The 25293-nt window shown below is 48.3% G+C and overlaps 3 protein-coding genes across 3 annotated transcripts; 2 read left to right on the top strand and 1 right to left on the bottom strand.

Annotated features, from left to right (window-relative positions):
* Nucleotides 1-487: 487 nt before the first annotated feature.
* On the top strand, nucleotides 488-2202 carry RBP5 (retinol binding protein 5). The gene is made up of 4 exons (XM_058800148.1): nucleotides 488-721; nucleotides 976-1154; nucleotides 1629-1730; nucleotides 2068-2202. Exons 1-4 carry the CDS (start codon nucleotides 649-651, stop codon nucleotides 2119-2121), a joined length of 408 nt encoding a protein of 135 aa, XP_058656131.1. The 5' UTR covers nucleotides 488-648; the 3' UTR covers nucleotides 2122-2202.
* A 5520-nt stretch (nucleotides 2203-7722) lies between these two features.
* C1R (complement C1r) lies at nucleotides 7723-14355 on the top strand. The gene is made up of 10 exons (XM_058824227.1): nucleotides 7723-7986; nucleotides 8222-8414; nucleotides 8590-8733; nucleotides 8858-9054; nucleotides 9539-9686; nucleotides 9771-9892; nucleotides 10462-10540; nucleotides 10927-11067; nucleotides 12784-12858; nucleotides 13088-14355. The coding sequence occupies exons 1-10, from the start codon at nucleotides 7723-7725 to the stop codon at nucleotides 13888-13890; spliced, it is 2166 nt and encodes a 721-aa protein (XP_058680210.1). The 3' UTR covers nucleotides 13891-14355.
* Nucleotides 14356-15960: 1605 nt separating this feature from the next.
* Nucleotides 15961-24876, bottom strand: C1S (complement C1s). The gene is made up of 12 exons (XM_058824872.1): nucleotides 24676-24876; nucleotides 24167-24231; nucleotides 23550-23754; nucleotides 22303-22480; nucleotides 21942-22067; nucleotides 21118-21317; nucleotides 20743-20896; nucleotides 20396-20511; nucleotides 20086-20164; nucleotides 19699-19836; nucleotides 19149-19223; nucleotides 15961-17618 (listed from the first exon to the last, which is right to left on the bottom strand). The coding sequence occupies exons 2-12, from the start codon at nucleotides 24169-24171 to the stop codon at nucleotides 16825-16827; spliced, it is 2070 nt and encodes a 689-aa protein (XP_058680855.1). The 5' UTR covers nucleotides 24172-24231; nucleotides 24676-24876; the 3' UTR covers nucleotides 15961-16824.
* Nucleotides 24877-25293: the final 417 nt, after the last annotated feature.

Raw genomic sequence — 25293 nt, 5'->3', positions numbered from 1 at the left:
GGATGCAGGCGGGGCGCGCCGGCCGCTCCTCGCCTCCCCACTGCGGGCCGGGCTGTCCGCGGAGCGCGGCGACGGCTGCGGGCGCCTGTCCGGGGAGGGGGGAAGCTTTGACACCGGGACGAGGAGGGCGTGGAGGTCGGGGGGGATGCGGGGGCGAGGGGCCGCAGAGCGCACCCGGAGCCCCGGCTCGGGCTGGGCAGGGCGGAGCTGCCAGCCTGTCGCCGCCTCTCCTCGACGGAGTGTCCGCACCGTGGGGAGCGCAGGCCGGGGCGCTGCTCCGACGAAGCTCGCAGCCACCGGCGCCACGGTGTGTGGAGGGTCCGGAGAGGGAGGGCTCCTTGCCGCTGGTTGGAAGTCCAGAGTTTAACACGAGCAGCCCCCGAGGAGGGCGGAGGGTGAGGAGGCAACCCGCCGTCCCTACGTCCTGCCCAGGCGAGGCGGAGATGCTGGAGCAGGGGCCGTCCCGGGCCTTTCCGCGCCCCCCGGCGCGGGGACTCTTACTGCGGCGGGGGGCGCGGGGACCGGGCCGCTCCGCGCCGCGGGACAGCCACCGGCCCGCCCGGAGAGCCAGCCTGGTCCCGGCGCCGCTGCTGCCCGGCTGCTTGTGCTCCTTCCTCCGCACCGTCCGCCGCGTCCCTGTGCCCCGGCATGCCTCCCAACCTCACCGGCTATTACCGCTTCGTCTCCCAAGAGAACATGGACAATTACCTGCGCGCTTTAGGTAACGCTCCCCTCCCCATCGCGCTTCCTCCTCCCCTTTAGTTCCGTATCTCCAAAAAGTTAGGAGTCGGAAAGGGGAAAGAGGAAGGGAATTGGGAACCTTCTGGTCCTTCGTCTCCTACCACCACTTTTGCGCTGTGGTAGGAGAGGAAAAGAGGTACTATGGCTGATGCTCCTTGGCTAAAAGAGTGGAGGAGCTCTGCTGGAGGAGCGACCTGGGTCGTCCACACATCTCCCCTCTTTCTCATCCTCTAGATATCAACGTGGTCCTGCGAAAGCTGGTCTGCCTACTGAAGCCGGACAAAGAGATTATCCACACGGGAGATCACATGGTCATCCGCACCATCACCTCCCTGCGGGACTATGTTATGGATTTCGACGTGGGAGTCCAGTTTGAGGAAGACTTGGGACCCGTGGATGGACGCAAGTGCCAGGTGAGAAAGCCGAGCAGTGCAGTTTCACAGGGGACTGGGGTGTGCTAAAGAGTTCAGGGACTTGCTCAGCTTTTCGACTCAATACCCAGGTGAGAACCAAGCCCAGAGCTGGCATGCCCCTGCAGGTCCAGGAGTAAGTGGTTCTATGAGTAAATCACTCACTGCCAAGAGAATGAGCAGCAGAGAGCCAGAAACCAGTTCTCTGGGATCCGGAGGATATTATCCTCTGGAGCAAAGCCCTGAAAAGATAGAATGTTGGGCCACTTGGCAAGAACTCTGTTGTTGCACTTGGAAGCCAGAGGGTCATTCACCTCCAACAAAGACCATCTGTCCCAAGGAACCACTGAAGAGACACCAGATCAGGGACTGCATTTGATATTGTATCGGAGACGAACAGCCAGTGTCAGCGCTGGAAACATGTATCACGCTGATCCATTTGTCTCAGGACCATGTCTCCCCTCTCCTTCCCTTCAGACAACCGTGTCCTGGGAGGGGGATCAGCTGGTGTGCGAGCAGCTCGGAGAGAAGAGGAACCGCGGCTGGAGGCACTGGTTGGAGGGGGACCAGCTGCATCTGGTGAGGAGGGATCCGGTGCAGCTTGCAAAATCCCGGTCACAGCGAGTGGGGGGACACAGTGTTGGCTCTGAGCCGGCCCTGCAGTTTCCTTCCCCCTTCTCTGAGACTTCATCCCCGGCTCTGCGGGGGGCAGCCACCGCTGCACACAAACATCCGCCTTCAGGGTTTAAAAGTTAAACGTTCAACAGCTCCACAAAGGCGATGTCCCTTCCCTGCCCTGCAGCCAGACCCGCAGGGGCTTTGGGAGGGCTCCAGCCAGCAGCGGGAGGGCTGGCAGAACTGGGGAGAGGCAGGAGGGGATCCAACCTCAACTCCTCTCTTGCTTCCCCTTTCCCAGCGCATGACTGCCGAAGACGAGGTCTGCGTCCAGGTTTTCCAGAAGGTGAAGTGAGCGCTCCCCGCAGAGATGCCCGGGCGGGACCCGCGCTCCCCAGTGCGAGAAAGAAAAAGAAACACGACCAGATCGAGCCGAGCCCTCCCGTAGCAGCGTGTTTTCTTGAGCCTCGCCCACCGGCCAGCGGCGGCCGGGCCGGCCGGGGGTCACGGCTGGGCCGGGCCGGCGGCAGCGGGAGGCGGGCAGCGGGACGGGCCGGGGCGGGCAGCGGGACGGGCCGGGGCGGGACCGCTGGGCCGCCGGCGGCGCGGAGGCTCCTTTCAGAATAAGAGCGCTCGGGGAGGAGCGGGGCGGGGGCTGCCCCGGCATCGGCCCGGCCCCGCAGCTCCCGCGCTCCTCCCGCCGCCCCACCGCGGCCGGACCCCGCCGTGCCCGCCGGGATTGGGGGATCTGTGCCCGAGTGGGCAGGGGTAGCTTAGGCTGCTTCTGCAGGCATCACCTGCCGTCTTCTCTGGTCCTCTGGGATGATGCATTCTTCCCGGGATTGTAGGATCATAGAATCATGGAATGGCTTGGGTTGTAAGGATGTTAAAGATCATTTAGTTCCAGGCCTCCCCTGGAATTCAGAAGAAATTCTTCTTCATTGAAATGGACTACCCAAGGAGGTGGTGGAGTCACCATCCCCAGAGGCGTTCACAAAATGATTGGATGCGACCCTTGCTGCCATGGTCTCTTTGAAAAGGTTGATGATCGGTCAAAGGTTGGATTTGATGCTCTTGGAGGTCTTTTCCAACCTAAGTGATTCTGTGATTGTGTGACATTTCACTTAGATCATGTGGCTTAAAGCCTTGTCCAGTCTGAACTTGAGCACTTCCAGGGATGGGGCAGCCACAGCTTCTTGGGGTCCTCGAGCAGGATGGGTAGGATCAGAACTTGTCCTTCAGAGTCTAGGATTCTCACCTGGTGGTGTGAAGGGGAGGGCTGGAGTACTCAGCCCCATGTTCACCACCTTCCTGAGGAGGTCCCATGGGTGAGGAAGGGTCAGGATCTCTTTGTGGGGTCAGAAACCACAGCCACCTCTCTAGCCCCAGCATTCCTTCTGGCATTCTTGGTGGGGCCTCCTCACAACCATCCGCTGGTTCACAGCTTTCTGCATCTGGAGACCAAGGGGCACAACCAGAGGAGGTGAGGTCCCCTGAAAATCCAGACCCATGCCACAAAGAGAGCTCTTCTTTAATTATGACACTTTACGCGTTGGGCACAAGTCCACAGGCAGTTATTCCTGAAAAATAACCTTCTGTTGCCCCCCAACAGAAGGTTGAAAGACAGGGTACACAAAAATGTACAACTGCTGACACCACAAAGAGCCAAGAGATTGGCAGATTTTTAAAATATAAGCCCTTTATTTTTTCTGCCGGCAATCATTTAAAAATAGTGTTTTCTGGAGAACTTCTTTTCAGGAAACTGCGAAGATGAGAGCCATGAGAAAAGCATTACTTCAGAACATGTGATAGGCAAAGGCTTGGGGAGCTGCAGCTGTGCCTACAGTGTCAACCTCTGACTCTTTATGGTTGTATCTAGAAACATATGAGACAGGAGCACCCTGTCAGTATCCACAATCCACAATTTGGGTGCCACAATCAAAGCCAGTGAGCAGTCAGAGGAGGCCATCCAGCACATCTGCTGTGTGCAGACCTCCTCAGCCCATCACTCCTTCTACCACAGGGAACCTCTACATGACCTTTGTTGTATCATGAAGCTGCAGAAGGCAGAGCAGCTGGAGCTGGTTCCACTGCTGCCCTCTTTGCACTCTTCCATGCCACAAGAACACCCTCAGAGCTGCTCCTGATGCCCAGCACTGAGCCCACCTCACCATGTCCAGACCGGCATCTTCCAGACTGTGTGATCAACAACTAATCTGCTCATTCCAGGCCTTGCACCACAAGCTGGTACAAACTCTCCTCTTCTGAGCCTTCATTCTGGTTGGATGGCAGACACTATTGCCTTCAGGTGATTAGCCAGACTTTTCTGCCATCCACGTAATTTTCCCGTCAGCCTGTGAGGTGATAGGCCAAGTAGATTGCTTCTGACTCACTGCCAGCCATCATGTATCCATGACAGCCTCTCTTCTTCAGGAATCATCTGATTGGGCCAGAACCACGGATAAGAGTCATTACTCACTTGATGTGGTCCCCACACTAATGATAATCATAGGGGATAGTACTGCAACATATTCTAGGCCTTCAGGTAGTAACTACCTGCATTAATAATCCAGTTTTTCCTTTCATAATCATGAAAGGTGTGATGCCTAAGTCAGATGGTGACTTTACCCCACAGAACTGCATTGCTGAGACATGAGGCTATGGGAAGTGAGGATGCCACTGTAAAGCAGGGGAAAGTTGTGATATTGGGAGGACTTAGGTGGGAGGAGGTGTGATATTGGTGAGTGGCTGGTGCTGCAGAACTGTGTACCCCTCAGGGTATTACACTTGGTTCTGCTCCTTGATTTAGAAGACACAGAAATAGACTGCCAAGGTGCTGTTGCTGCTGCTCACCATCTCATATCAGGGGAAAGACCCACTGTTTGAGTCCTGAACCTTCTTTTGGTCTTGATCATCCTCTCCCTACCGGCCAGAGCTGCAGAAGCAGCATGATTTGTCTGAAAGAGCCACTCTCTCACAGGCCTGACTGTGTGAAGGCCAAGCCCAATGGCAGTGTCCCCAGAAGGCTCCAACCAAGCCTTTGGGTACTTTGGGTAGTCAAACCTATGGGGTTGAATGTAGAGTGCCCTGGGGAAGCAGCTCAGTGTTTATAGGTGAGCCTGGGTCTGCAGCCCTGCTGTGCTGTAGGGTAGGTGGTATAGCTGTAAGAGACCAAACAGAGGTAGTTCTCTGTCCTCCTTTACTCAGGCTTGAGGATAAAGTATCCAGCTCCTTCTTCACTGTGGACAAGAGGATCTAGTCCACATGCCAGAAGATATTTTCATGGTTTCTGAGTCTGTAAAGCAGATTTCTTTCCAACGACCTCCTGCAAGACACTGTATTCAAAGCAGGGCTCTTGCTCTATAAGAGGATGTTGTCATTTTTGACCATGCTGAAGATCTACAGTTTTTTTACTTTTCTCTGATATTGTCTGTATTCATTGTCCAGAGCACTTGTGATGCAGCTGAGGCCCACAGGCAGCATACAGGGGCCAGTTTTGGCATTCTGTGGTCCTACATATATTCCGTGGTCATACAGGAATTCTGCCCCTAAGCAAAGATGGGCACATACGTCCTTCCAAGGAAAAACCATGCTATTTCTTGGCCCAGCCCAGCAGGAGGAAGAGGATTGCCCGGAGCCCCTGAAGGGCAGGCCAGCAGTGGGAGTGCTGGAGCTGCGCTGAGGGTGCCGCTGTGCTGTCCCAGCCAGGCGGCTTTGGGATGTGTGTTAGGGGAGAGCTGCTCGGGCTGGATGTGTCCCCAGCCAACCACCCCTGCTTCACCGGCTGAACTCGTCTCCTGTCATCCCAGATGGTGCTGTCGGGACGGGAAAAGGCATTGATGACATGGCAGATGTGCTTTGAAAGTGTCACGGGGCACTCCCAGTAAGTGCCCCCTGGATAGAGGATTGCTTGTCAAGGACACAGCGAAATTATCTGCTTCCACAAAGGATCCCCAGGGCTGTCTGTCTGTCCGTGCTTTCCCAGAGAACACTCTTCCCACTGCTTTCCAGGTGTGGTTTCTGAGTAAGAAACCGCTCCAGCATGGCACAGCACAGCAGTGAGCCTGCCCAAGTGTGTTCATCATGCAGAGCACATCAGGAAGTACTGGGATAATGTTCCATCTTTAATCTTAAATCTGATATGTGGGGCCATATGGTATTATAGCAGTGGCATTAATTATGTGTTTATGTCATCTTTTTGGGATAATAATTCAAAGAGGTTTGATGAACAGGTTCTCTAGTACACTTCCATAAATATCCCAAAGCTGCTTGCTTCATTCTTTTTAACACTATTTTCATCTTCATTCAACATGTTTTTGTGGCTGTGAATTGCTTCCTCTGATTTCAATGCAAGACACTTCCTAACCTCTCTGAAGCCACTCATAATTCCAAGGAAAAACACTAAAATTGTGTTTTATCTCTTCCACCAAAGCCTGAAAGCCAAGAAATTTTAAACTTCATAAAACTGGGGACATAAATACATGTCTTGGGCACTATGTTGTTAAAAGCCTGAAAGGGGTTTTCAAGTTTCTATATTTTCTCATTTCCCCATTAAATAGAGGGCCTTATCTATCTATCTTGGTTCTCCTAAAAATGCTTGCAGAAGAAACATCAAGAGGGGTCCTTGAAAAGGGATTTGTTCTCAGAATGCCTTTAATTCTGTAGACTTTCATTTTTCTTAATATCTTTTTAACTCAAGTGCCTGATGCTTCTTGCTTTCCTTGAGGATGATCCCAGTTCCCACCCCCCAGAAATCTCAGAAGTGTTCTTCAGCAGGTCAGAATTGAGAAAACTTATCTTTTTTGACAGCTTCATTTCGGCTTGATTTTTTTAAAGTTTGAATTAACTTGTGAAGACTATAAATTTTCTCATCTTTCTAAATCAGAAAAGAGCCCGGGGGGACTGGGAGGGTCTTTCGAGGAGGACATTTTCTGCGGGAACAAACTCGGAGCAGCTCGTGGATTGAAGACCAAGCTCTCGGAGGGGTCTCAGGCAATCGTTTTCCTGCCTCCAGGGCCAGGAGAGGTCTCTCGGCTCTGCGTGGCCAGGTCGGGACTCCCCCGGGGCTCCCCCGGCTCGGTGTTGGCGGCCCGGGCCCGGGGCGCTCGGCAGCAGAGGGCAGCAGAGCCGGCGCTGGGACCGGCCTGGTCCGGGGCCAGGCTGCTCGCAGTCCTGCTTTCTATTCCCCGCTCCTGCCTCCCGAGCTCCCTCCTCCTCCTCCTCCTCCTCCCCCGGTACCGCCCCGGCTCCCCGCCGGCCGCCGCTCCGAGCTCCGCCGGGCTGCACGGGCAGCGGGAGCGCACGGAGATGTGAGTCGGGCTCCGGGCAGGGGCACAGCCCTGGGGGAGGGTGGGGGTCCTGGGGCTCAGACCTTTCCAGGGAGGAGAACAGGACAACGGGGCTGAGCTGCTGCGCTGGGCAATGAGCTTGTCCCGGAGGAACACGGAGGGCGAGGGGGGAGATGCGCAGAATGAGAGATAAAAAATGTGAGTGCCAACTTTTAGAGGCATGAGTGCGAGAGGGCTGCCCAGGAGACACTGGCAGGATTGCTCCACAGCAAACGGAGCTTGAGATCTTCAGATCCTCGCCAAGGATCCTAAACTAGTGATAACCCAAAACAACTCACTGGTCCGGGGTCAAGGGCGACCAACCTTCTCCTGTTTCTATAAGAATCAGCCCTACAGCTTCTGGGGACATGCAGACCTTACTCAGGGAATTCACCCATGCTCCTCCACGCTGCTTCCTGGGTTAATGAATTTCTCTGTAGAGGCTAGTACAGTGGCTTGCTGGAACCTTGCTAGTGCTGGTGTCTTCATTTCAGCTGCCCTTCTTGTTCCTGAGTGATCCAAGCCAAGAGCTGGTCCTGCAATCAGGCTTCCTGTGTTTGCATTCCTCTGGACAGTGCACAAATCAGTTGTGAGGTCTCTCCTGATTTTGAATGACCTAATTTTGTGCAATGTCATCGTTTATTTGTTGTATTCACAGGCATGTTCCTTGTCTCCCATGGGTCTTCCTCTTTTTTGGAGTGATCGGTTCCAGTCCTGTCCCAAGAGGTTCTCCCTTTTTTGGGGAGATCAAATCCCCCAATTATCCCAAGCCATATCCCAACGATAACATCAGCAGCTGGGATATCCAGGTCCCAAAAGGCTATGTGGTGAAGCTGACCTTCAAATACTTTGACCTGGAGCCATCTGAGTCCTGCTTCTATGACTATGTTAAGGTACGTGCACAGACTCCTGGGCCAGGGGGTGCCTGGAGATGGCAGCCCGGGGGCCACCACGTGCAATGGCTCCTCTTCCACCAGGCCTCATCTGATGCTTCCCACAAAGGAAAGGGAAGGAGTTAATGATAGAAATGGGAGGAGCAAACACTGACAACTCATGGTTGGGTAATATCAGTGTGTGGAGCAGGCTCAATTTTTTGAGGCTGCACTGATTTCACCTTAACTTTGACAGATCAAAGCAGACAAGAAGGACTTGGGCAGGTTTTGTGGCCGGCTTGGGTCGACCACAGGCAATCACCCGGGAAGAAAGGAGTTTGTATCTAAGGGGAGAAAGATGCACCTGCAATTTCACTCTGATTTCTCCAATGAAGACAACGGCACAGTGATTCCTTACAGGGGCTTCCTGGCATCCTATAGAGCTGTGGGTGAGTAGGAAATACCCTCGGCATGCAGAAGGAAAAGCCTGTGTGGCTCCAACCAATTTCCCTCCTTGCCAGGCAAATAGAGATGCTTCAGCCAAGGATATGGATCTCTAAGTACTGTAGAGCAGGGAGGTTTAACACTTTCTTCCCCTTGCCCCTTGACTTCCTGTGTCTTCAGATCTGGATGAATGTGATCCTAACAATGCTCCCGAGAACAATGAAAGGCCTCAATGCCAGCACTTCTGTCACAACTATGTGGGTGGCTACTTCTGTTCTTGCCGGATTGGCTACCAGCTTCAGAGTGACCAGCACTCCTGCAAAGGTAAAGAGAAATTTTGTAAGATCAGAGGAGCAGGCGGGTTGGGAGAAGTGACTTAGGAAGCAGATGGCGGGGCTGCAGAAGGCACATCCCCACGATGTGACCTGTCCTTTCCTCCTCTTCACAGTGGAGTGCAGCACTGAGTTGTTCACGGAGGCCTCTGGGTACCTGAGCAGCCCCGAGTACCCGCAGCCCTACCCCGAGTCCCTGCGGTGTAACTACAGCATCCGTCTGCAGGAGGGCCTGTCCATCGCCCTCAGGTTCTTGGAACCCTTTGAGATTGATGATCACCAGCAAGTCCACTGTCCTTATGACCAGCTCAAGGTACTGAGATTAGCAAATTCTCCTCCCAACCCTGCTGCCAGACCCGGACAGGAGTTGTGGGGACAGCACTATTAAGACGAGAAATATGGGATCAGTGCAAGCAGAATGCCCCAGCACGAATGCCCCAGCACTGTCTCCCCCTCAGTGTATTTAATTACCACTGTCCTGAGGTCAGAGGCTCTGGGTCATAGGCCCCTGTGAGTGAAGGAAAAGAACCCATCCTTCTTCCAGTTTAATTTCCCTTTGATTTAATCTCAGGGACTGATAGGTCTGATTCCCAGATAAGGGAGAAGCAGAGCTTGTGCTGGATCAGTCTGTAGTTCTGATCTGTCAGTGAAGGCATCAGCAAAGACGGGTCTGACAACCAGACCTATTCACCATCACAGGCGTTGGTAAATTTGCTCTGGGTTGAAACAGGCATACTGAGGCAGAAAGGCATGTGTGCTTCTGTTTCTGTCCCTGTGATACATCTTTTCCTCATCAGATCCAAGCCCGAGGGAGAGAGATTGGTGAATTCTGTGGCAGGGAACCACCTGGCGTCATTGAAACCAACAGCAATGAGGTGGATATACTCTTCCTCACTGATGACTCAGGGTTCAGCCGTGGCTGGAAGATCCACTACACCTCAGAGAGTAAGGGATTTCTCCCCCAGAGGCTACTACAGCCCACTGACACTGTTTGCTAATCCCAGCCTAACCTGTCCCACTGTCTCACAGAAATACGGTGCCCACAGCCTGTCCCACGGGATCAGTTCACCATCATCAGAGACCTGCAGCCTGTGTACCAATTTCAGGACTATGTTGTTGTCAGCTGCAAGACTGGGTATCACCTGATGGAGGTGAGATCCCTTCTCCACTCCCTTCAGCCGTATTCTCTTTTGTTTTCAGTTCATGCCTTTCACTTTTGGTTGAACTTCCTCTGGAGATTTCACTCATGGCAACCTCTTGTCATTTCTGTTTCTTCTTTGCTTCTCTCAGCTTTCTTCCAGTGCTTTCTCTTTCCCCAGCTCTCTTCCTTATGCAGTTACTCTTTCATGAAGCCCTGGTAGAAAACTAAAGACAAAGATCCCAGGAAAAGTTGGTAGACAGGAACACCCCTTTGGAAGTATATGAAACCAGAAGATGAAAGCAGATGTTACCTGCCTCCCTTGCCATCCTATTGCCAGGGCTGGGTAGCACCTCTGACTCATTGTGGGTTTATAGCTGCTGGCTGCTGGCATCTTGGCCTGCTATGAAGAATGTGTAGCCCGTGGCAATTACAGTATAGAGGGCAAAGAGGAGACAGCAACTGGAACAGACTGCAGAGGGGCAAATATTGGACAGCAGTGAAAAGATGGGCACACAGAATAATATTTAGATGTGGGGAAGGAATCTGTACAACCAACAGATGTTTTTCTCTCCCATGTAGGGTGACAAAAAGCTGATGTCCTTCACGGCTGTCTGCCAGGCTGATGGCACATGGCATCAACCCATGCCCCGCTGTGAAGGTGAGTGATCTGAGAACGGGAATAACATCCTCTGCTGTGGCTTTCCTCCTCCAGGAACCTGGGAAATTCAGCCTCTCTGACTCACTTAATCCATAGCCTCATGGAGGTGCTGTCTGAAGAACCTATGAAGGTCCACCATTGATTCACATTTTTCTGCTTGCAAAAATTCAAATGTTTTTCCTCCCTTACAAAAATACCTAAATATCACTCACAAATTACTATGATATTGCAATATCTAAAAGCAAAAGATCCTAATCTGGGATCTCTTTTGGGACAACCTCTCTTTGCCCACTGTCCTAACTGGTCCTTCACATCCTGGCCCCAATGCCCAGACTTGCAGTCAGTCTCCTGTTGATTCATGTTTTATTTTTTCCCCTTTGTTGTAGTTGTGAACTGTGGCAGCCCCAAAAACATGACCAATGGTGCATTCAGCTACCTGAAGGAGCCTGCAAACAATGAGTACCAGTCGGTGATCGCATACCGGTGCAATGAGCCCTATTACCACATCGTCACCGGGACGGGCGGCGGTGAGTCCTGATCCCACACGGACACCACGGACACCTGTGCCTGGAAAGCCCTCCCACATTTCCAGTTAGAATCGGCTCTTCTCCCCAGGTTTAGGGCTCATGCTTGCCTCCTGTGAAGACTCTCCAGTCTTTTCTTGACCCTGCAGCATATCTCTGGAGTCTTCTTGTCTCAGCCTATTCCCACCCCACTTCATTCCCAGAGCCCAGAGCCCATCACATCCCTCTTCCATGCTCCCCTTAACTTTTGCCAAAGGTCTTATTCTCTCAGTTACAGTTGTGATTTTTTTTTTTTTCTATTGGATTTCATTCTTTTCCTAGTTGATTTCATTCTTTTCTGGTGGATTGCATTCTTTCACTGAAATTCAGGGCATGGTGCCTGGGAATCACCAAAATTCACAAAGCTCACTGCATCAGTCTGAGTTGTTACAGAGGCAAATAAATAAACACACATTCTGCTCCAGTGCAGTGCTGTTTAGCTCTTTGGAATATTGTTCAGCTTCAGAGATATCTAACAGCTAAATAACATACTTGCAGAAAAAGCTATTTTAATGCAGCACCTCAGAAAACTTAAGTCATCATTCCAAACCATTCACATTCCTTCTTTTTACACCTGAGACATTGCTTGATGACGCAGGACCTTTGATTCCAAGAACAGCATAAGGAGATCATGATTTCCTTGCCTTGGTTGCTCATTTAGCCTCCACAAGGAAAAAAAAATTAATCTGAATCAGTTCCTGGATACAGTTACCAGCATAGATACACGGTTGTGCTGGAGAGAGGTGACATGCTACTCAAGAGTTCTTTAAGTTGGTATTAATGTTGAATTTGATTATTCTTGCATCTGAGTTTAACTCCTTCATATAAATTCAGAAATCAGTCTCATCAGAAGAAAAATCAGGAGCAAGCAAATATCAGCTGCAGCCAAATTCCTGTGGGGAGTCATTCTAATTTAATCAATTTTGAAAGAGAACAACAAACACTTTCTTAGAAACATTTACTTCAGCGTTAAGACAAATTGTACAAAAATTATTTTTGGTCACCAGCACAAACTTTCTAAGAAAAGCAAGAGTGTTGGAGGTAGTGGAGTTTGTGTTGAGAGGTGACATGTGAAGTTTAGCTGACCTGCAACTTAGGCTCAGAAATAGATACCTATCATGTACAGCACCTGACTTATCTGGTTCCCATTTCTGGGACAAACCACCTTGTCCTACTCTGCAAACTACCGATACCAGAAGTTTGAATCTAAAACCCATGCTTTTACTACTTCTCTCTCTTCTTTGTGCTAAATAAGGTTAAACAGTGCTCTGTACACCTGTGGACCCAGTGGAGATAAGACTTCAAGCAGATGGCCCTTCAACGTTTTCTTCTATAGTGCCTGCTTTACTGCTTTACTGCAGCTTTACTGCTCCCCTGGAACTGAGGTCCTGCTTCAAAATGTACAGACAGAAACATCTCACACCCTACCACAGGCAGCTTCTCCCAGGAAAGATGCTTTGGGATGGAAGGGCTAAGGAACCTCTTGAAAATATTCCTATTCTATTCTATTCTATTCTATTCTATTCTATTCTATTCTATTCTATTCTATTCTATTCTATTCTATTCTATTCTATTCTATTCTATTCTATTCCATTCCATTCCATTCCATTCCATTCCATTCCATTTTCTCACCCCATGCCTGCAGGCCTGGATCTCATTCCCTTCCCTCTCATCCTACAGAAAGATTCACCTGTTCTCATGAGGGAACCTGGCTGGATCAAGATGGCCAGAAGAGAATTCCATCCTGCTTGCCAGGTCAGTAAAAACTCTGACTTCACCTGGTATTTTCTGACTCATGCTTACAATCAGTACAAAAGTGGGACAGCATGCAGGTAGGGGGGTGAGAATAGCGGTATCTGGCAGGGAAAAGGTAAAACTGTCCAGAAAGCCAAAATAAAGTGAAATCAAACAGTGATGGTGAGGAAAGAGAGAGAAAAGCCAGGACAACAGAGGGTAGGTGTCATGTTCTTGTGTTTCTCCACAGTGTGTGGGAAGCCAGTCCATCCCGTTTTTGAACTCCAGCGGATCTTGGGTGGCAAAGCAGCAAAGAGAGGCAATTTTCCTTGGCAGGCTCTGACTGGCATCAATGGACGAGGGGGTGGTGCGCTCCTGGGCGATCGCTGGATCCTGACTGCTGCCCACACCATCTTCCCCAAAGGAGGAGTACAGAACAATGTGAGCCTGGAGCAGCTGGCAGAGGAGGCTGACATTTTCCTCGGCCACACCAACGTAGACGAGCTCCACAAGATGGGTAACCACCCTGTGCGCAGGATCTTTGTCCACCCGGATTTCAACCCTAAAGATGAGCACAACTTCAACGGGGACATAGCCCTGCTGGAGCTGAAAAACCCAGTAACCCTGGGCCCTACACTGCTGCCCATCTGTCTCCCAGATGCCACCAACACCTCGTTCTACACGCACGGGCACATGGGCTACGTGAGCGGCTTTGGTGTGGACAAGAACCGCATCTCGAGCGATTTGAAGTACGTGAGCCTACCAGCAGTGGCTCAAGAGAAGTGTCAGAGTTGGCTAGACAGTAATAAGAAAGGTATCCCAATGGTTTTCTCTGAGAACATGTTCTGTGCTGGCTTCCTGGAAGGCAAGAAGGATACCTGCCAGGGGGACAGCGGGAGTGTCCTCACGGTGTTGGACAGGGAAAGCAGTCGCTGGGTGGCTACCGGCATCGTTTCATGGGGAATCGGCTGTGGCACGGGCTACGGCTTCTACACCAAGATCCTCAGCTATCTGGACTGGATCAATGGGATAGTAAAGGAGGACAGGCCCTAGGTATTGCTGTCCTACTACCTGAGCACCACTAGCATATCAATTTCCAGACACAGCAAGTCATAGCCAAAGCTTTTCATGATGTCCCAAAGGCTTTTTGAATGTGCAAAGCATGTAACCTTCATCATGAGCACTTCTGAAAGCTGCCATCCTGTTTGGTTGTACCACTGGCAGCTTGGGAGACGCCTTTGTGGGTGTTCTGCCTCATACAAATCATATAACCGGATGAAGCCTTAATTGTCTCAGGAAATCTCATGGCAGCAAACATGTTAAGGTTTGAAATGCTGATGATATCATGAGACAACTGCAGTCTACTTTTGTACTCTCTTTTGTGGGAAGGTTGCAGGGGAGAAGACTTCCTTGAAGGATGGGGTAGTTTCTGCTGAGTACAGTGTGCGTAAGCCCATTGGCATCAGTATGAGTCTGAATATTAAAATACTTGCTGAATAAACCAGGTGTTTCACGTTTTTTTTGTCTATGTTTTTAACAACTGAATACTTTTCAGCACTGGTAGCAACTTTTGTGTAAGATTGACCTGGACTTTTGGACTTTGTATAGGGATTGCTTTACCTACCACTAAAGTGTTTCCAGTTCTGCAATGGCATATGGCAGCTGCTTATCTGTCCCAAAACAATCATTGGATTACACGGCCTGAAATCCCAGGTGGCTTCAAGGGAGGCAAAAATAACTTGCCTGTGTGATGCCACATTCCAAAACCAGGGAAGGCAACAACCAATCTCATGGAGAAGGGAGCTCAGGAAACTTTACTGATCAGAAGTTGAGGATGGATTTTTTTTTTTTTTATACTATATGAAATAAAGCTTTAGCTGCAGGACAGCAGCTCTAAAATGATGCTCACTCAGAGTAAAGCCAACCGCTCTTGTGTTGTGGGTATTCTCTGGAGTTGTCTTCTTAACTACTTTTTCTACTGCAAAATGCCCTACTGTGTTCTTATGACTCACTGAGAGAAACAAGATATAAGATACTTGGTTACTAGTCCAACAATCCAATAATGTTTTGCTTGTTACACAAAACTGAAGGTGCTTCATGTCTTGGTTTCAAGAGACAGGTGTCTACTAAGGAAGGCAGGAGCTCCCCTAAAATGGAAAATGTAAACCCCTTCCCTCCGAGTTGCTATAAAATTTTAAATTTAAAAGCTCTCAGGCAAAAAATACGGGAGCAGGAATAACAGTTCTTTACTAGGGAAGAAAATGAAAGAATAAAATAAACAATGCAATAAACTAAAACAACACTGACAGAGTCAGAGCACAACCTGACGCCCTGTTGGTCAGGATGTTGGTAGCAGTCCAATTGGGATTGTGGCTGCAGCTCTCCTGGAGTGTCAGGTGTGGTTCTGTTGGAGCAGGGATCCTGTAGAAACGGTGTAGTCTTCCTCTGAAGATCCAGTGGAAGAGGCAGCTGTTGCTCTGGGAAATCCAGTGGAGAAGCCGTGCTGGTGTTCCAGAATCTCCAGATTATATCTGGGTAGGAATGCTTGGCTCCTCCCTCCATGCAGAGCATCTCACAATGGGATGTTATAGTTCTTATCAGTCATGCAGTGACATTCAATAGCCTTTATCAGCAGATGTCCCCCCCTGAGAGAGGATTGGATGTGGAAGAGATGAGGAAAACTGCCCACTTAAGAGAAGACCACTGCCACACAGATGGCAAATAAAATAGAATTTGCCTGGCAATCCAGGACACTTCAGCTGGGTGCAGGATTCCATATGAAATCTCCCAAGAGCTGTACACATCCTCCTCACCATTTCTTAAATTCCTATAAAAACTTAGGCAGGAAGAAGATATCTCTGTTCACTCCACTGCTGACAGAGCTTCAGGGAAAGTTTTTGAGATCTGGGGACAGTTTGTTGCGGCACATTTCCAGTGCTGACCCGCATGCTAGGAAAAAGCCCAGCTGGAAATTAAAGTGTCTAAATACAGCAGTTAGATATCCCTCTTAGCTTTCTCCTCCTCAAGCTGAACAAACCACAGTCTTTCAGTATGTGCCATCTGTACCAGGTCCCTGATCAGCTCAGTGGAAGGAGTCTGTGAATGATATAGGACTTTTCAGAGCAGAAAATACCTCTAACACATGTCAGGAAATATTTGTTCCCTAAATCAAGAGAATGCAGTGTTTTGGGAGAAAATCAAGTTTTATTTATTTTCTAAATTAAAAAAAAAATTTTAAAAAGCCTGAGAACAGGTGAATGAAATTCTTTTGAATGTTTGTTCTCTGCAGCCTAATTCAGAAGTCTGAATCCTCATTGCTGGTAATGGTTGATGAGTGAGATGAAACTATCTCAGAAGAATTTTATAAAGACTCTGGTAGAGAGTGAGGTACTACAAGTTCCAGCTTGATGAAAGCTAGCAGTGTCAGAATATGATTAGACATTTGATTTAGGGAGTTTCAAGGAGAACCAGGTCTAGGCGGAGAAGAAGAAAGGCATTACAGACACAATAGCGCATTGCACAAAAGGCAATTTGGACATTCTTTAATGCTGTTAGATATTCTGAACTGGTCAGGAAATATATAAATCAGAAACTAGGCTCTGAACCTTCCATGGGAACCAACCATTATTCTCTCTCGTCTTCATTGAAACCTCCCTGTCAGGTTTCAATGGGGCACAGCTAGGTCTTTTCCAAGTGAGAAAAAATAGGACAGAAAAAAATGAAAGGAAGCAGAAGAAGTCTCTTTTATTCAGAATAATGTCTCCTTTTTACACTACTATGAGTGGAAGAAGGAGAATTTCCCTTCCCAGACATGATGACAGTGGGAGAAGCAGGTCCATACCCCTGGCTCTCCGCTCAGCCTAGACAGGATGAGTTACAATGTGTTACATATTGCCCATTGGATACACAGAGTGCACAGTGTCACAGCCAGCCCAGACACGCAGCCCTCACGTTTGGAAAGGGTGACGGTGCTGAGAGGACCAGCAGCTATTCCTGCCAGGCTTCCTCGCCCTCGTGCTGGCGCATGGTCTCTCTGATCCAGTCCAGGTACCGCACCACCTTGGTGTAGAGGCCAAAGGTGCCACACTTTGGCCCCCAGGAGATGAGCCCTGCCACGTAGTACCGGGTGGCATTCAGAGGGTCCTGGATGGCATAGGCTCCACCACTGTCCCCCTGGCAGCTGTCCTTGCCACCGCCAGCACAGATCATATTGTCCGTGAATACATAAACGACGGAGCCATCGAAGCCGTCTGGTTTCACAGACCGGCACTTGTCCATGCTCACCACGGGAATCTGGGCCTTCAAAAGATCAGCAGGGAGCTTTCCTTTCTCCCTCCGGCCCCATCCAGCAATGTAGCCCAGAGTCCCTTCTTCCAGCTCGTATTCAGGAGATTTACCAGGAAGGCAGATGGGTGAGATGTCTGGACCCATCTTCACAGGATTCCTCAGCTTCAGCAGTGCAATATCATTATCAAAATCGACCCTGCTTTCTGCAGGCTCCTCCTTCCAACCGGGATGGATGAAAGAAGCTTCTGGGATAAGCTTTTCAGCTTCCTGCGTCAGGAAATCTCTACGAACATTGATTACCCCAGCATACATGGTGGGCTTGTCGTACCCCTCCAGCACGTGAGCTGCAGTCATCACCCATCTGTCAGAGATGAGCACTCCACTGGCTCTGGGGTTATTGAAATACACCTGCCACGGAAAGTTCCCCTTTTCTGCACGGGTGCCTCCAAAAATCCTCCCTGTGTCTTGGATGGGATTGCTAGGCACCCCACAGACTAGAAAGAAGAGAAAGAAAAACGGGAGAAAGATGGGAGAATTAGCAGTTACAAAGTGGGGGTTCTTTAGTACTGCTAAAAAGCCCATGGTCTCCTCCTTCCTGTGTCCTCGAAATAACTTTGGAATCTGAGTAACCATGTTTATATTTTATGCCACAGAGCTTGCAAATAATATTTACAGAGAAATCAAAGAAAATTCTAGAATAAATGCCATCAGCACTCAATTTAGATTTAAAATGCTCATTCTCAAATTCAGTTTTCTGGAAAGCAGCTGTCACCTTGACAGTGTTAGGTACATCAAAGCTTGCAATTTATTCGCCTTCTAGTTTTTTTTCTTTGCTGAATTATGCTCTTTAGATTAAGTCTTTGAAAAAATACTTACTTCTTATAAATATGACACTGCTCTTAAAATATATATCTTTTTGGTTTGGTTGGGGTTTTTTGTTGTTGATTTTTTGGTGGTGGTGGTGGTTTTTTGTTGCCTTTTTTTGTTTGCTTGGTTTTGGTTTTGGTTTTTCTTTTGTGAACTCCAGATACTCTCAGGTTAAGAGGTCAGGTTTGTCACTGATGTTTTACCATTTTGCCTCTCCATTCTATAAGTATGTAAAATCTTAAGCAGTAGGGGATCTTATCTGTGGGTCTTCTGAGTGCAAAGATATTCCATGTTTTTTTGAACAAAATGCTCAGTAATATTTTGCAGAATGTTAAAAATAAGGATATAAATAAGACTGGTCATTCTGACATTGCTAAGAAATCAGTTTCTTATCACACTGTCTTGTTTTTATTGAATCCTTAGTCAGAAAATCACAGAATAAGGAACTATAGCCAGCAGATAACTTTTAATTTGCATGAAGCAGAATTTGTTAAAGAATTTCACATAATCATGGGGAGATTTATGCTGGAAGGTACTTCTCAGTGCATTTAGCTCAACCTGTTCCTCCCTAACTGCCCTCCCCCTGCCTTCTAACTCCAAAGCCAGGCTACTCAGGGGCTTTGACAGGTAACTTCTGCTCATCTCCCAGGGTAGTGATTAGCCAGCCTCTCTGGACAGCAGTTCCAGTGCTCTGGGGGAGCATTTTTCCTTAGATACAATCAGAATTTTCTTTGTTGCAACCTGAGCCTGTCATTGCCTTTTATTGCTGTGTCCCACTGAGAAGAATTTCGCTTCATATGCTTTGTAGCCTCCTCTTGGGTAGTAAATTCCCTGAGCTTTATCTTTCAGTTTGCCTTTCTTACTGTGTACTTGTATAATCCAAACCACTGTCTAAGCTGTGACTGGACTTTTAAGAGGGTTGAATCTCCTCCACCTGGATCTTGTACTTTGCCAGTGAGGATCTGGCGCTTTGAAGGGGTGAACAGGCATCATGTACAGCTAGGACAAGTCATGCTGCCTCCTCTATGAGGGTAAACTGAGCAGTACACAGGGTTTAAAATTCTCTCTATCAGCTGGAAGTTAAGAAAAGAAAAATACAGAGGTGAAATAAGCAGTGTTCTTCATATGCTGCATGCACATAGAGTATTTGGTAGTACCTGGGACACATTTTGGTAGATTTGTTCCCATCTCTTCATTGACCCATTCTCCACTGGCTGAGCACCGATATACCGCTGGGAAAACATGAGAGGAAAAAGAATTCCGTAAGGACACAGTCAAGATAAACACAGGATAAATAACACTACTGTACATGATATATCAACATTCTTATTTCCAAAGCAAGCACAGCTTGGTAAACATTGCTGTTATCTCCCTACCAGGGTGCTTCTATGCCTTTTTGGGAGAAACCTCATTTAACAGATTTCTTGAGTCCTTTACTTTTCTACAAGAACTCTGTGTTACATGTGACAAAAACCTGCATGGTTCACTCACATGGCAAACAGAGAGAGGACTTGCTAATGAATTTAAGGTCAACAGCCCAGGCACTGTTGGAGTGTATTACACAGAGAGGCAAAACTAAACTACTGCCTGCGACCCCAAACCAGTCTTGACCTGATAGCACAAAATCCCAGCCCCATGACAGTGCCAGAAGCACTTCTTGGGCCTTTAACCCAAGGAATATGACTGTGCAGCAGAGGCAATGCTCACCATGCCCTTTGTTTTCCAGGGTGTAGTAGGGTGCCTCACACTCATAGCGGACAGCAGCTGTGTACAGAGGCTCCTGGAGTTCGGAGATGTATGAGGCTTGGGCATTGTCAACATTAGGGGGATCACCACAGTTCACAGCTGTAGAGAAAAAAAAGGATCAAACCCAATCAAAGGAGCACCCTCACTCAACAATGTGATTATTTTGTATGACAGGGAACAACTCAGCTTCTCTAATCCCTGTACAGTCATGGGAGCTCACTTTCTCTGTCCTTTCAGCATGCTCACATCCCGGTATTTCAGCATCCTCCTAATCTGGAGATACAGTGGATCTAGAGCCTAAACACTCATTCCAATTCCCTTCCCACAATACAGACACAGGTCACTTACGAACACAGCTCAAGTGGGAGTTGCTCCATTCACCATTTTCCTCACAGCTGGAGAGAAAACTTGTGATGCTATCTCGTTGCTAGGAAATAAAACATATGATCCATGTAAGTCTCTGGACATGAAATACCTCTGACACAGGTGCTCCAGTGGAGGGGCCTCAAAATGCTGCAGTGGCTGGAAGAGGATTCCTCTTACTACTGCTATGTTGAAAACCTTGGGTTCCCAAAAGTACTCGGGACCCCTGATGGGAATGGCCTCCAGATGTTGCCGAGCAGGCCAGAGAGGACATATGGTTTTTTATTTCACTTACCATCACTATTTCGTAGCCTTCCACACAGGTCACCTTCACAATGTCCTTTAAGATATATCTGTCCTTCTTTGGGTCAAGAACAGAGTTGGAGATGACACTCATGGGACAGGTTACAGCTTTGAAAAGATAGATGGAAGTCAGTGGTGAACTGGTTCAAGATTCACTCTCCTTCCAAGCTCCCAAGCTCTTTCTCCCCAGTGATGTTTTTCCCCCAGTAAGCAGGCATACCCTTACTCAGTACCAGCAGCTGTGAACATGTTAACATGTTGTTGTGCCACAAATGTGACATGGGACAAATCCTGTCCCTAACTCATCAGCAGTGATCACATTCCCAAGGGTGTACTCACGGTCCCCATAGTAGCGTATTTTCCAGCCTTTGTGTTGTATGCCCTGGTCTGTCTGGAAGATTATGTCAAGAATGTTGTTCCTGGTTTTGATTTCAGAAGGACCTGGGAATTTGCTGCCACAATAGGGACCAAAACGCTGTTTTCCAGAGACAATCTGTGAAGATACCAAACAAGATTAAATGAGAAATGCCAAATGTATTGAGAGAGCAATTAAAACACACACTCAATGCATACATATGCAAATGTATTCCCACAAACTCCAAAAGACAACATAACTGAAAATAAAGTTAAGCAGCACCAAAGTGTTCTGAATATGAGGAGATGGATGGGAGACAGAGCACCCTGACCCCTAAGCTCCCTGGGCTGCACACCTACAGTGAGGCTGTCGTGGCAGATCCCGTTGGAGTCGGCGGGCTCCAGGTCGAAGTCGCTGCTGCGAATGTTCAGCACCACGGAGTAGCCTGGGCTCAGAGCCACTCGGTAGTCACAGCGAGAGTTCTCCGGGTACTGGCTGGGATAGTTGGGGCTGGCAATCTCCCCTGTTGGCTCAGTGAAGACATTCCCACTGCAGTTCACTAGGATTGAGGAAGGAACACGAGTAGGATTCAGAAAGGATGTCCATGTGTGCACATGACAAGCTCTCCCTCTTCTACTACATTCCTAGTATGCTCAGCTACCTGCAATAACCATGGCACAACATTGTATCTAGCCCAGGAACTGAAGCTAGGGCCACTCTCTATCCAGTTAGCCAGGGAGATTTAGGCTTCCTTTCCTCATTCTCAGGTTCTCATATTACACTCCTTTCAACATGCACCGTTTGTGATCTTGCAACTTTTTGGTTCAAGCCAAGCAGGCCCTTGGTGATTTTTTTGTCCTTATGGAACTTCCCTGTTTTGTCAGAGATTTAAAGATTCACAGATAGCAGTAGAAGGGTTTCCATCATAGTCTTTAAAGAAGGTCGTTCAATAGTTTCTTATTTCTCCTGACACAGAAATAGAAATAGAATTGTTAAGAATATATTAATAGAAATTCCTCAAACCACTGTCTACTGCAGCTCAGATTTGCACTGGGATAGGTTTTTTCTCCCAAAATATACCATCACAAATGCCTGAGAAGATTGATAAAGTCTTCCAAGTGCAATATCTCACTTGGTCTAAATGAATTCTTGCTGTTGATCACAGGTCTTGTACATCTCTTACCTCCACAAGTTTTGTTATCTTCATAGAGGAAATAATCTGGTGGACAGCTGCAGAAGTAACCTCCAATATAATTATTACAGTAATGACTGCAGGGTTCATCCACAAAATCCATGCACTCATCCAAATCTGTAAGTGTGAAAAGATGAATCAGCCAAATTAGGAGAGGGCCCTGAGGGAAGGAGATATTGAAGCAAACACTAGTGGACAACAAGGAACAGTATTTATACTGGCCATACTGGAATGCAGCTCTCTCTGCTAGGATCTCTTTAAATAAGGCATTTCTGTAAGAAAAACCCTTCCTGTCACCTTTCCTCCCAGCCTAGAAACTACAGAGATTCAGAGGAGGCTGTTTTAACCTTACCCACTGCCACATAGTAGGCAGCAAAACCAGTGAAACGCTCCTCATTGGAAAAGTCTGATTGGAATCTCATAGTGAGGCTGTTGTAAGGGACACGAAATTCCTCCACAATCCTGGAGTCAGGGGCACGCGGTTTCTTCTGCCCACAAAGCACGCCTTCGACATAGCCACCAGACAGGATCTGCAGAAGAATTGAGAGACAGCTCACCTCACTACTGCAACATCTGGAATTATCAGCACTTGAGTCTTTCAGCTTTTAGTGCTCAGGTGCAGCCAAGTGGAGCCCCTGGACAGCCAGTTTCATGATGTTCATAAGACACTTGAAGAGTGTTCCTCCTACTATCTTCCTAGTGAAATACTTGCCTTAATTTCTCAGATACAAATTAATCCACACTGTTTGCTGTTAACATCTCTTCTTCAGGCCCACTTGTCAAAAAAAAATCACCAAAACACTATTTCAAAGCAGTAAAACCAACCATGACAGTCCACAGAGCAGCCTAACAGGCTCATTGGTTTGCTGCAAAAGGGCACAGGGGTTACTACAGAGCACACTCATCCTCCTGTCCCACCTTCATCCTCCTCAAAGGTGTCTTGGTGCTGCACTTGACCTTACTGCCCCTGTTCACACTGAGCTATGGCAGGACAGGATGGTCGTGTTTCTGTCTATTTGTGTGGAAGTGCTTGATCTTTTGTGCCTTGTGGGGCAACATAGAGCAGAGCTGGCTCTAAGAAATCTGTGGTGCATGGATCATAAAAAAACTGTGTGGCCACTATCCCTACACAGATAGATTGTTTTTAACCTCCATCCTTTCCAATCAATTTCTGTTTGCAATAAATCATCTATATCCACTCATTGATTAATTCCAAATAATTTCAGGCACAGACAACTATTGCCCTAAGAAAATGGTCTTTTTACACCTACTCTTCAATGGCAAGGAATATGCACTGCCACACAGAGATGTGTCAGTGATGGCTAAGAAGACTTTTCCTAAGAATATGGAGAAACATGGGATGGGGGGCAGAAATGGGACACTCAGTTGGCAGCCAACACTCATGTGGTTATAAAACAAACTTGAGCTGATTTCATGGCTGCTAGTGGAGACACAACCAGCCATTTGGACTTCTTGGAGCTCAGAACAGGAAGGCTGTGCATAACTCCTCTCCCAGCTCTGAGCTGTGTGCACAGCTTTGCTGTTCTGTACTCTAAGCTGCTTTCTTGTCTTTTTCTCACTCAAGAACACAGACAGTACCTTCACAAAGTCATATTCGCAGTCCTGTGATGGTTCGAGATCCAGATGTGTGAAATAGAGGTGAATGCCATATCCCAAAGGGACCTGGATGTGCCAGGTTTCGTTGGCATAATTGGGATACACCTGAGGATAATTGGGTGACAAGATCTCTCCATACATGGAGGCTGCCTCAGCCCAGACAGGGAGACAGAAGAGGATCAGGGACCTGAGGAAAGAGAAGGGAAGGTGACATGGCAGCAGTGTTCTCCATTTTCATGTGTGCAGAGCCCCAGTGAACAGCCAGACTTTGGCTGCACATGGCATGCAGCAGAGTTCCTGGCTCCCGAGTTTCAAAGGCCAGTGCTGTGGCTGTATGGGGCTTGTCCTTTTCCTGCAGCTTTTCACACAGGAGTACAACCTCAGTCGTGCTCTCTGCTTGTCTCAACCTCTGCAGGATCTGGTAAAGCTGCAGGAGCTGAACACAGGGATCATAAGTGCTCTTCCTTACTCATTGCCCTGCTCTGGAAGCTATTTGGACTATAGATACATTCAGATTTGAAAATCAATAGAGTCTTATAGGGCAAGCACATGATTTATAGAATACAATTACTAATAAACCTTGCAGTTTAATAACTCACCACATCTTGGAAAAGCAGTTCTTCCTTTCTGAAAACCTTCAGGAATTGGACTTTGGAGTTATGCTCTGGGACAAAAAACTGTGATTGGTTAATGTTGCCTGTATGTTTGTGTGTCTGCTAAGCAGGTTGAAAACCCTGAACCCCCACCCTGGAGAGACTAGGTTAAGGTTTTGCCTGAAAAGCAACTTTATATCTCTGGTCCTTCCTGCACAGAGCAAACCCAAGCATCAAGAAGGGAGGCTGAGATCCATAAGGACAAAATCTCTCTCTTGATACTCACCAGTGCTCTCCCATTGTGACCACCAGTGAATCTAGACAGCACTCTGGTGCACAGCAAATTAAGACAGAGAACACATCCCCCAGGAGTACCCAGTCCATTCTTCCCAGCACCTCAAAAATCATGCTGAGACCCTGAGGCTGGGAAGAACCTTATCCCCACTCTTCTAGCTGTCAGAAAACGACACTGGGGAATATCCTCCTCTCTCATTTATAATGCCTGCAAAATTTACCTTTTCTCCATAGTTCACGTCTGGTTTCCTTGTCTCTTCTCTTTTCTTTCTCTGCTTTTTCTTCCTGTGCACACCCTCCTCCAAACGCGCCCAAAGCCGAGTTTTGGGAAGGGAGCTCTAATTCCCAATATCGCAGCACCCTCTGTCTGTGGGATGCGGCTTCCAGCCTCCCCTCTAGCGTGAGATGCTGGCTTCGAAAGCTCTCGGCAGGAAGGGGAATTCCAGAAAGACTTGCACAATCCTCTTGGCTGAAGTTGCCGTAGGGAGCGCACCAGTCTGGCTGTATTTTCGGGAAATCAGGTGACTTTGGGGAAAAGGGAGGGGAATAGAGTTTTCGACTGCCTTCCCTCTCCTCTTTGTTCCCCTCCCTTTTTAAAGTTGGGAACAACATCCAAAGGGTGTAGAAAAGGGAGAGTCCAATGTTTCTGCACAGAAAACCCTGTTTGATCATCATGTCCAGAGATTGGTGCAGTTCAGTCTTACTGCAACCTGATGGCCACAGGGCTGCTGCTACTGCTCCTCATGGGATGCTTCAGAGACCCTTTTTTTGGGAAAAAATAAGGAAAAAATAGTGGCCTATTCCATGTTGAGCCTCTCTGAGGCTACCAGCAGGAGGAC

Source organism: Ammospiza caudacuta, chromosome 2 (genome assembly GCF_027887145.1).
Source record: "Ammospiza caudacuta isolate bAmmCau1 chromosome 2, bAmmCau1.pri, whole genome shotgun sequence".
Lineage (NCBI taxonomy): Eukaryota > Metazoa > Chordata > Aves > Passeriformes > Passerellidae > Ammospiza > Ammospiza caudacuta.
This window is presented reverse-complemented; position numbering and strand designations above follow the sequence as displayed.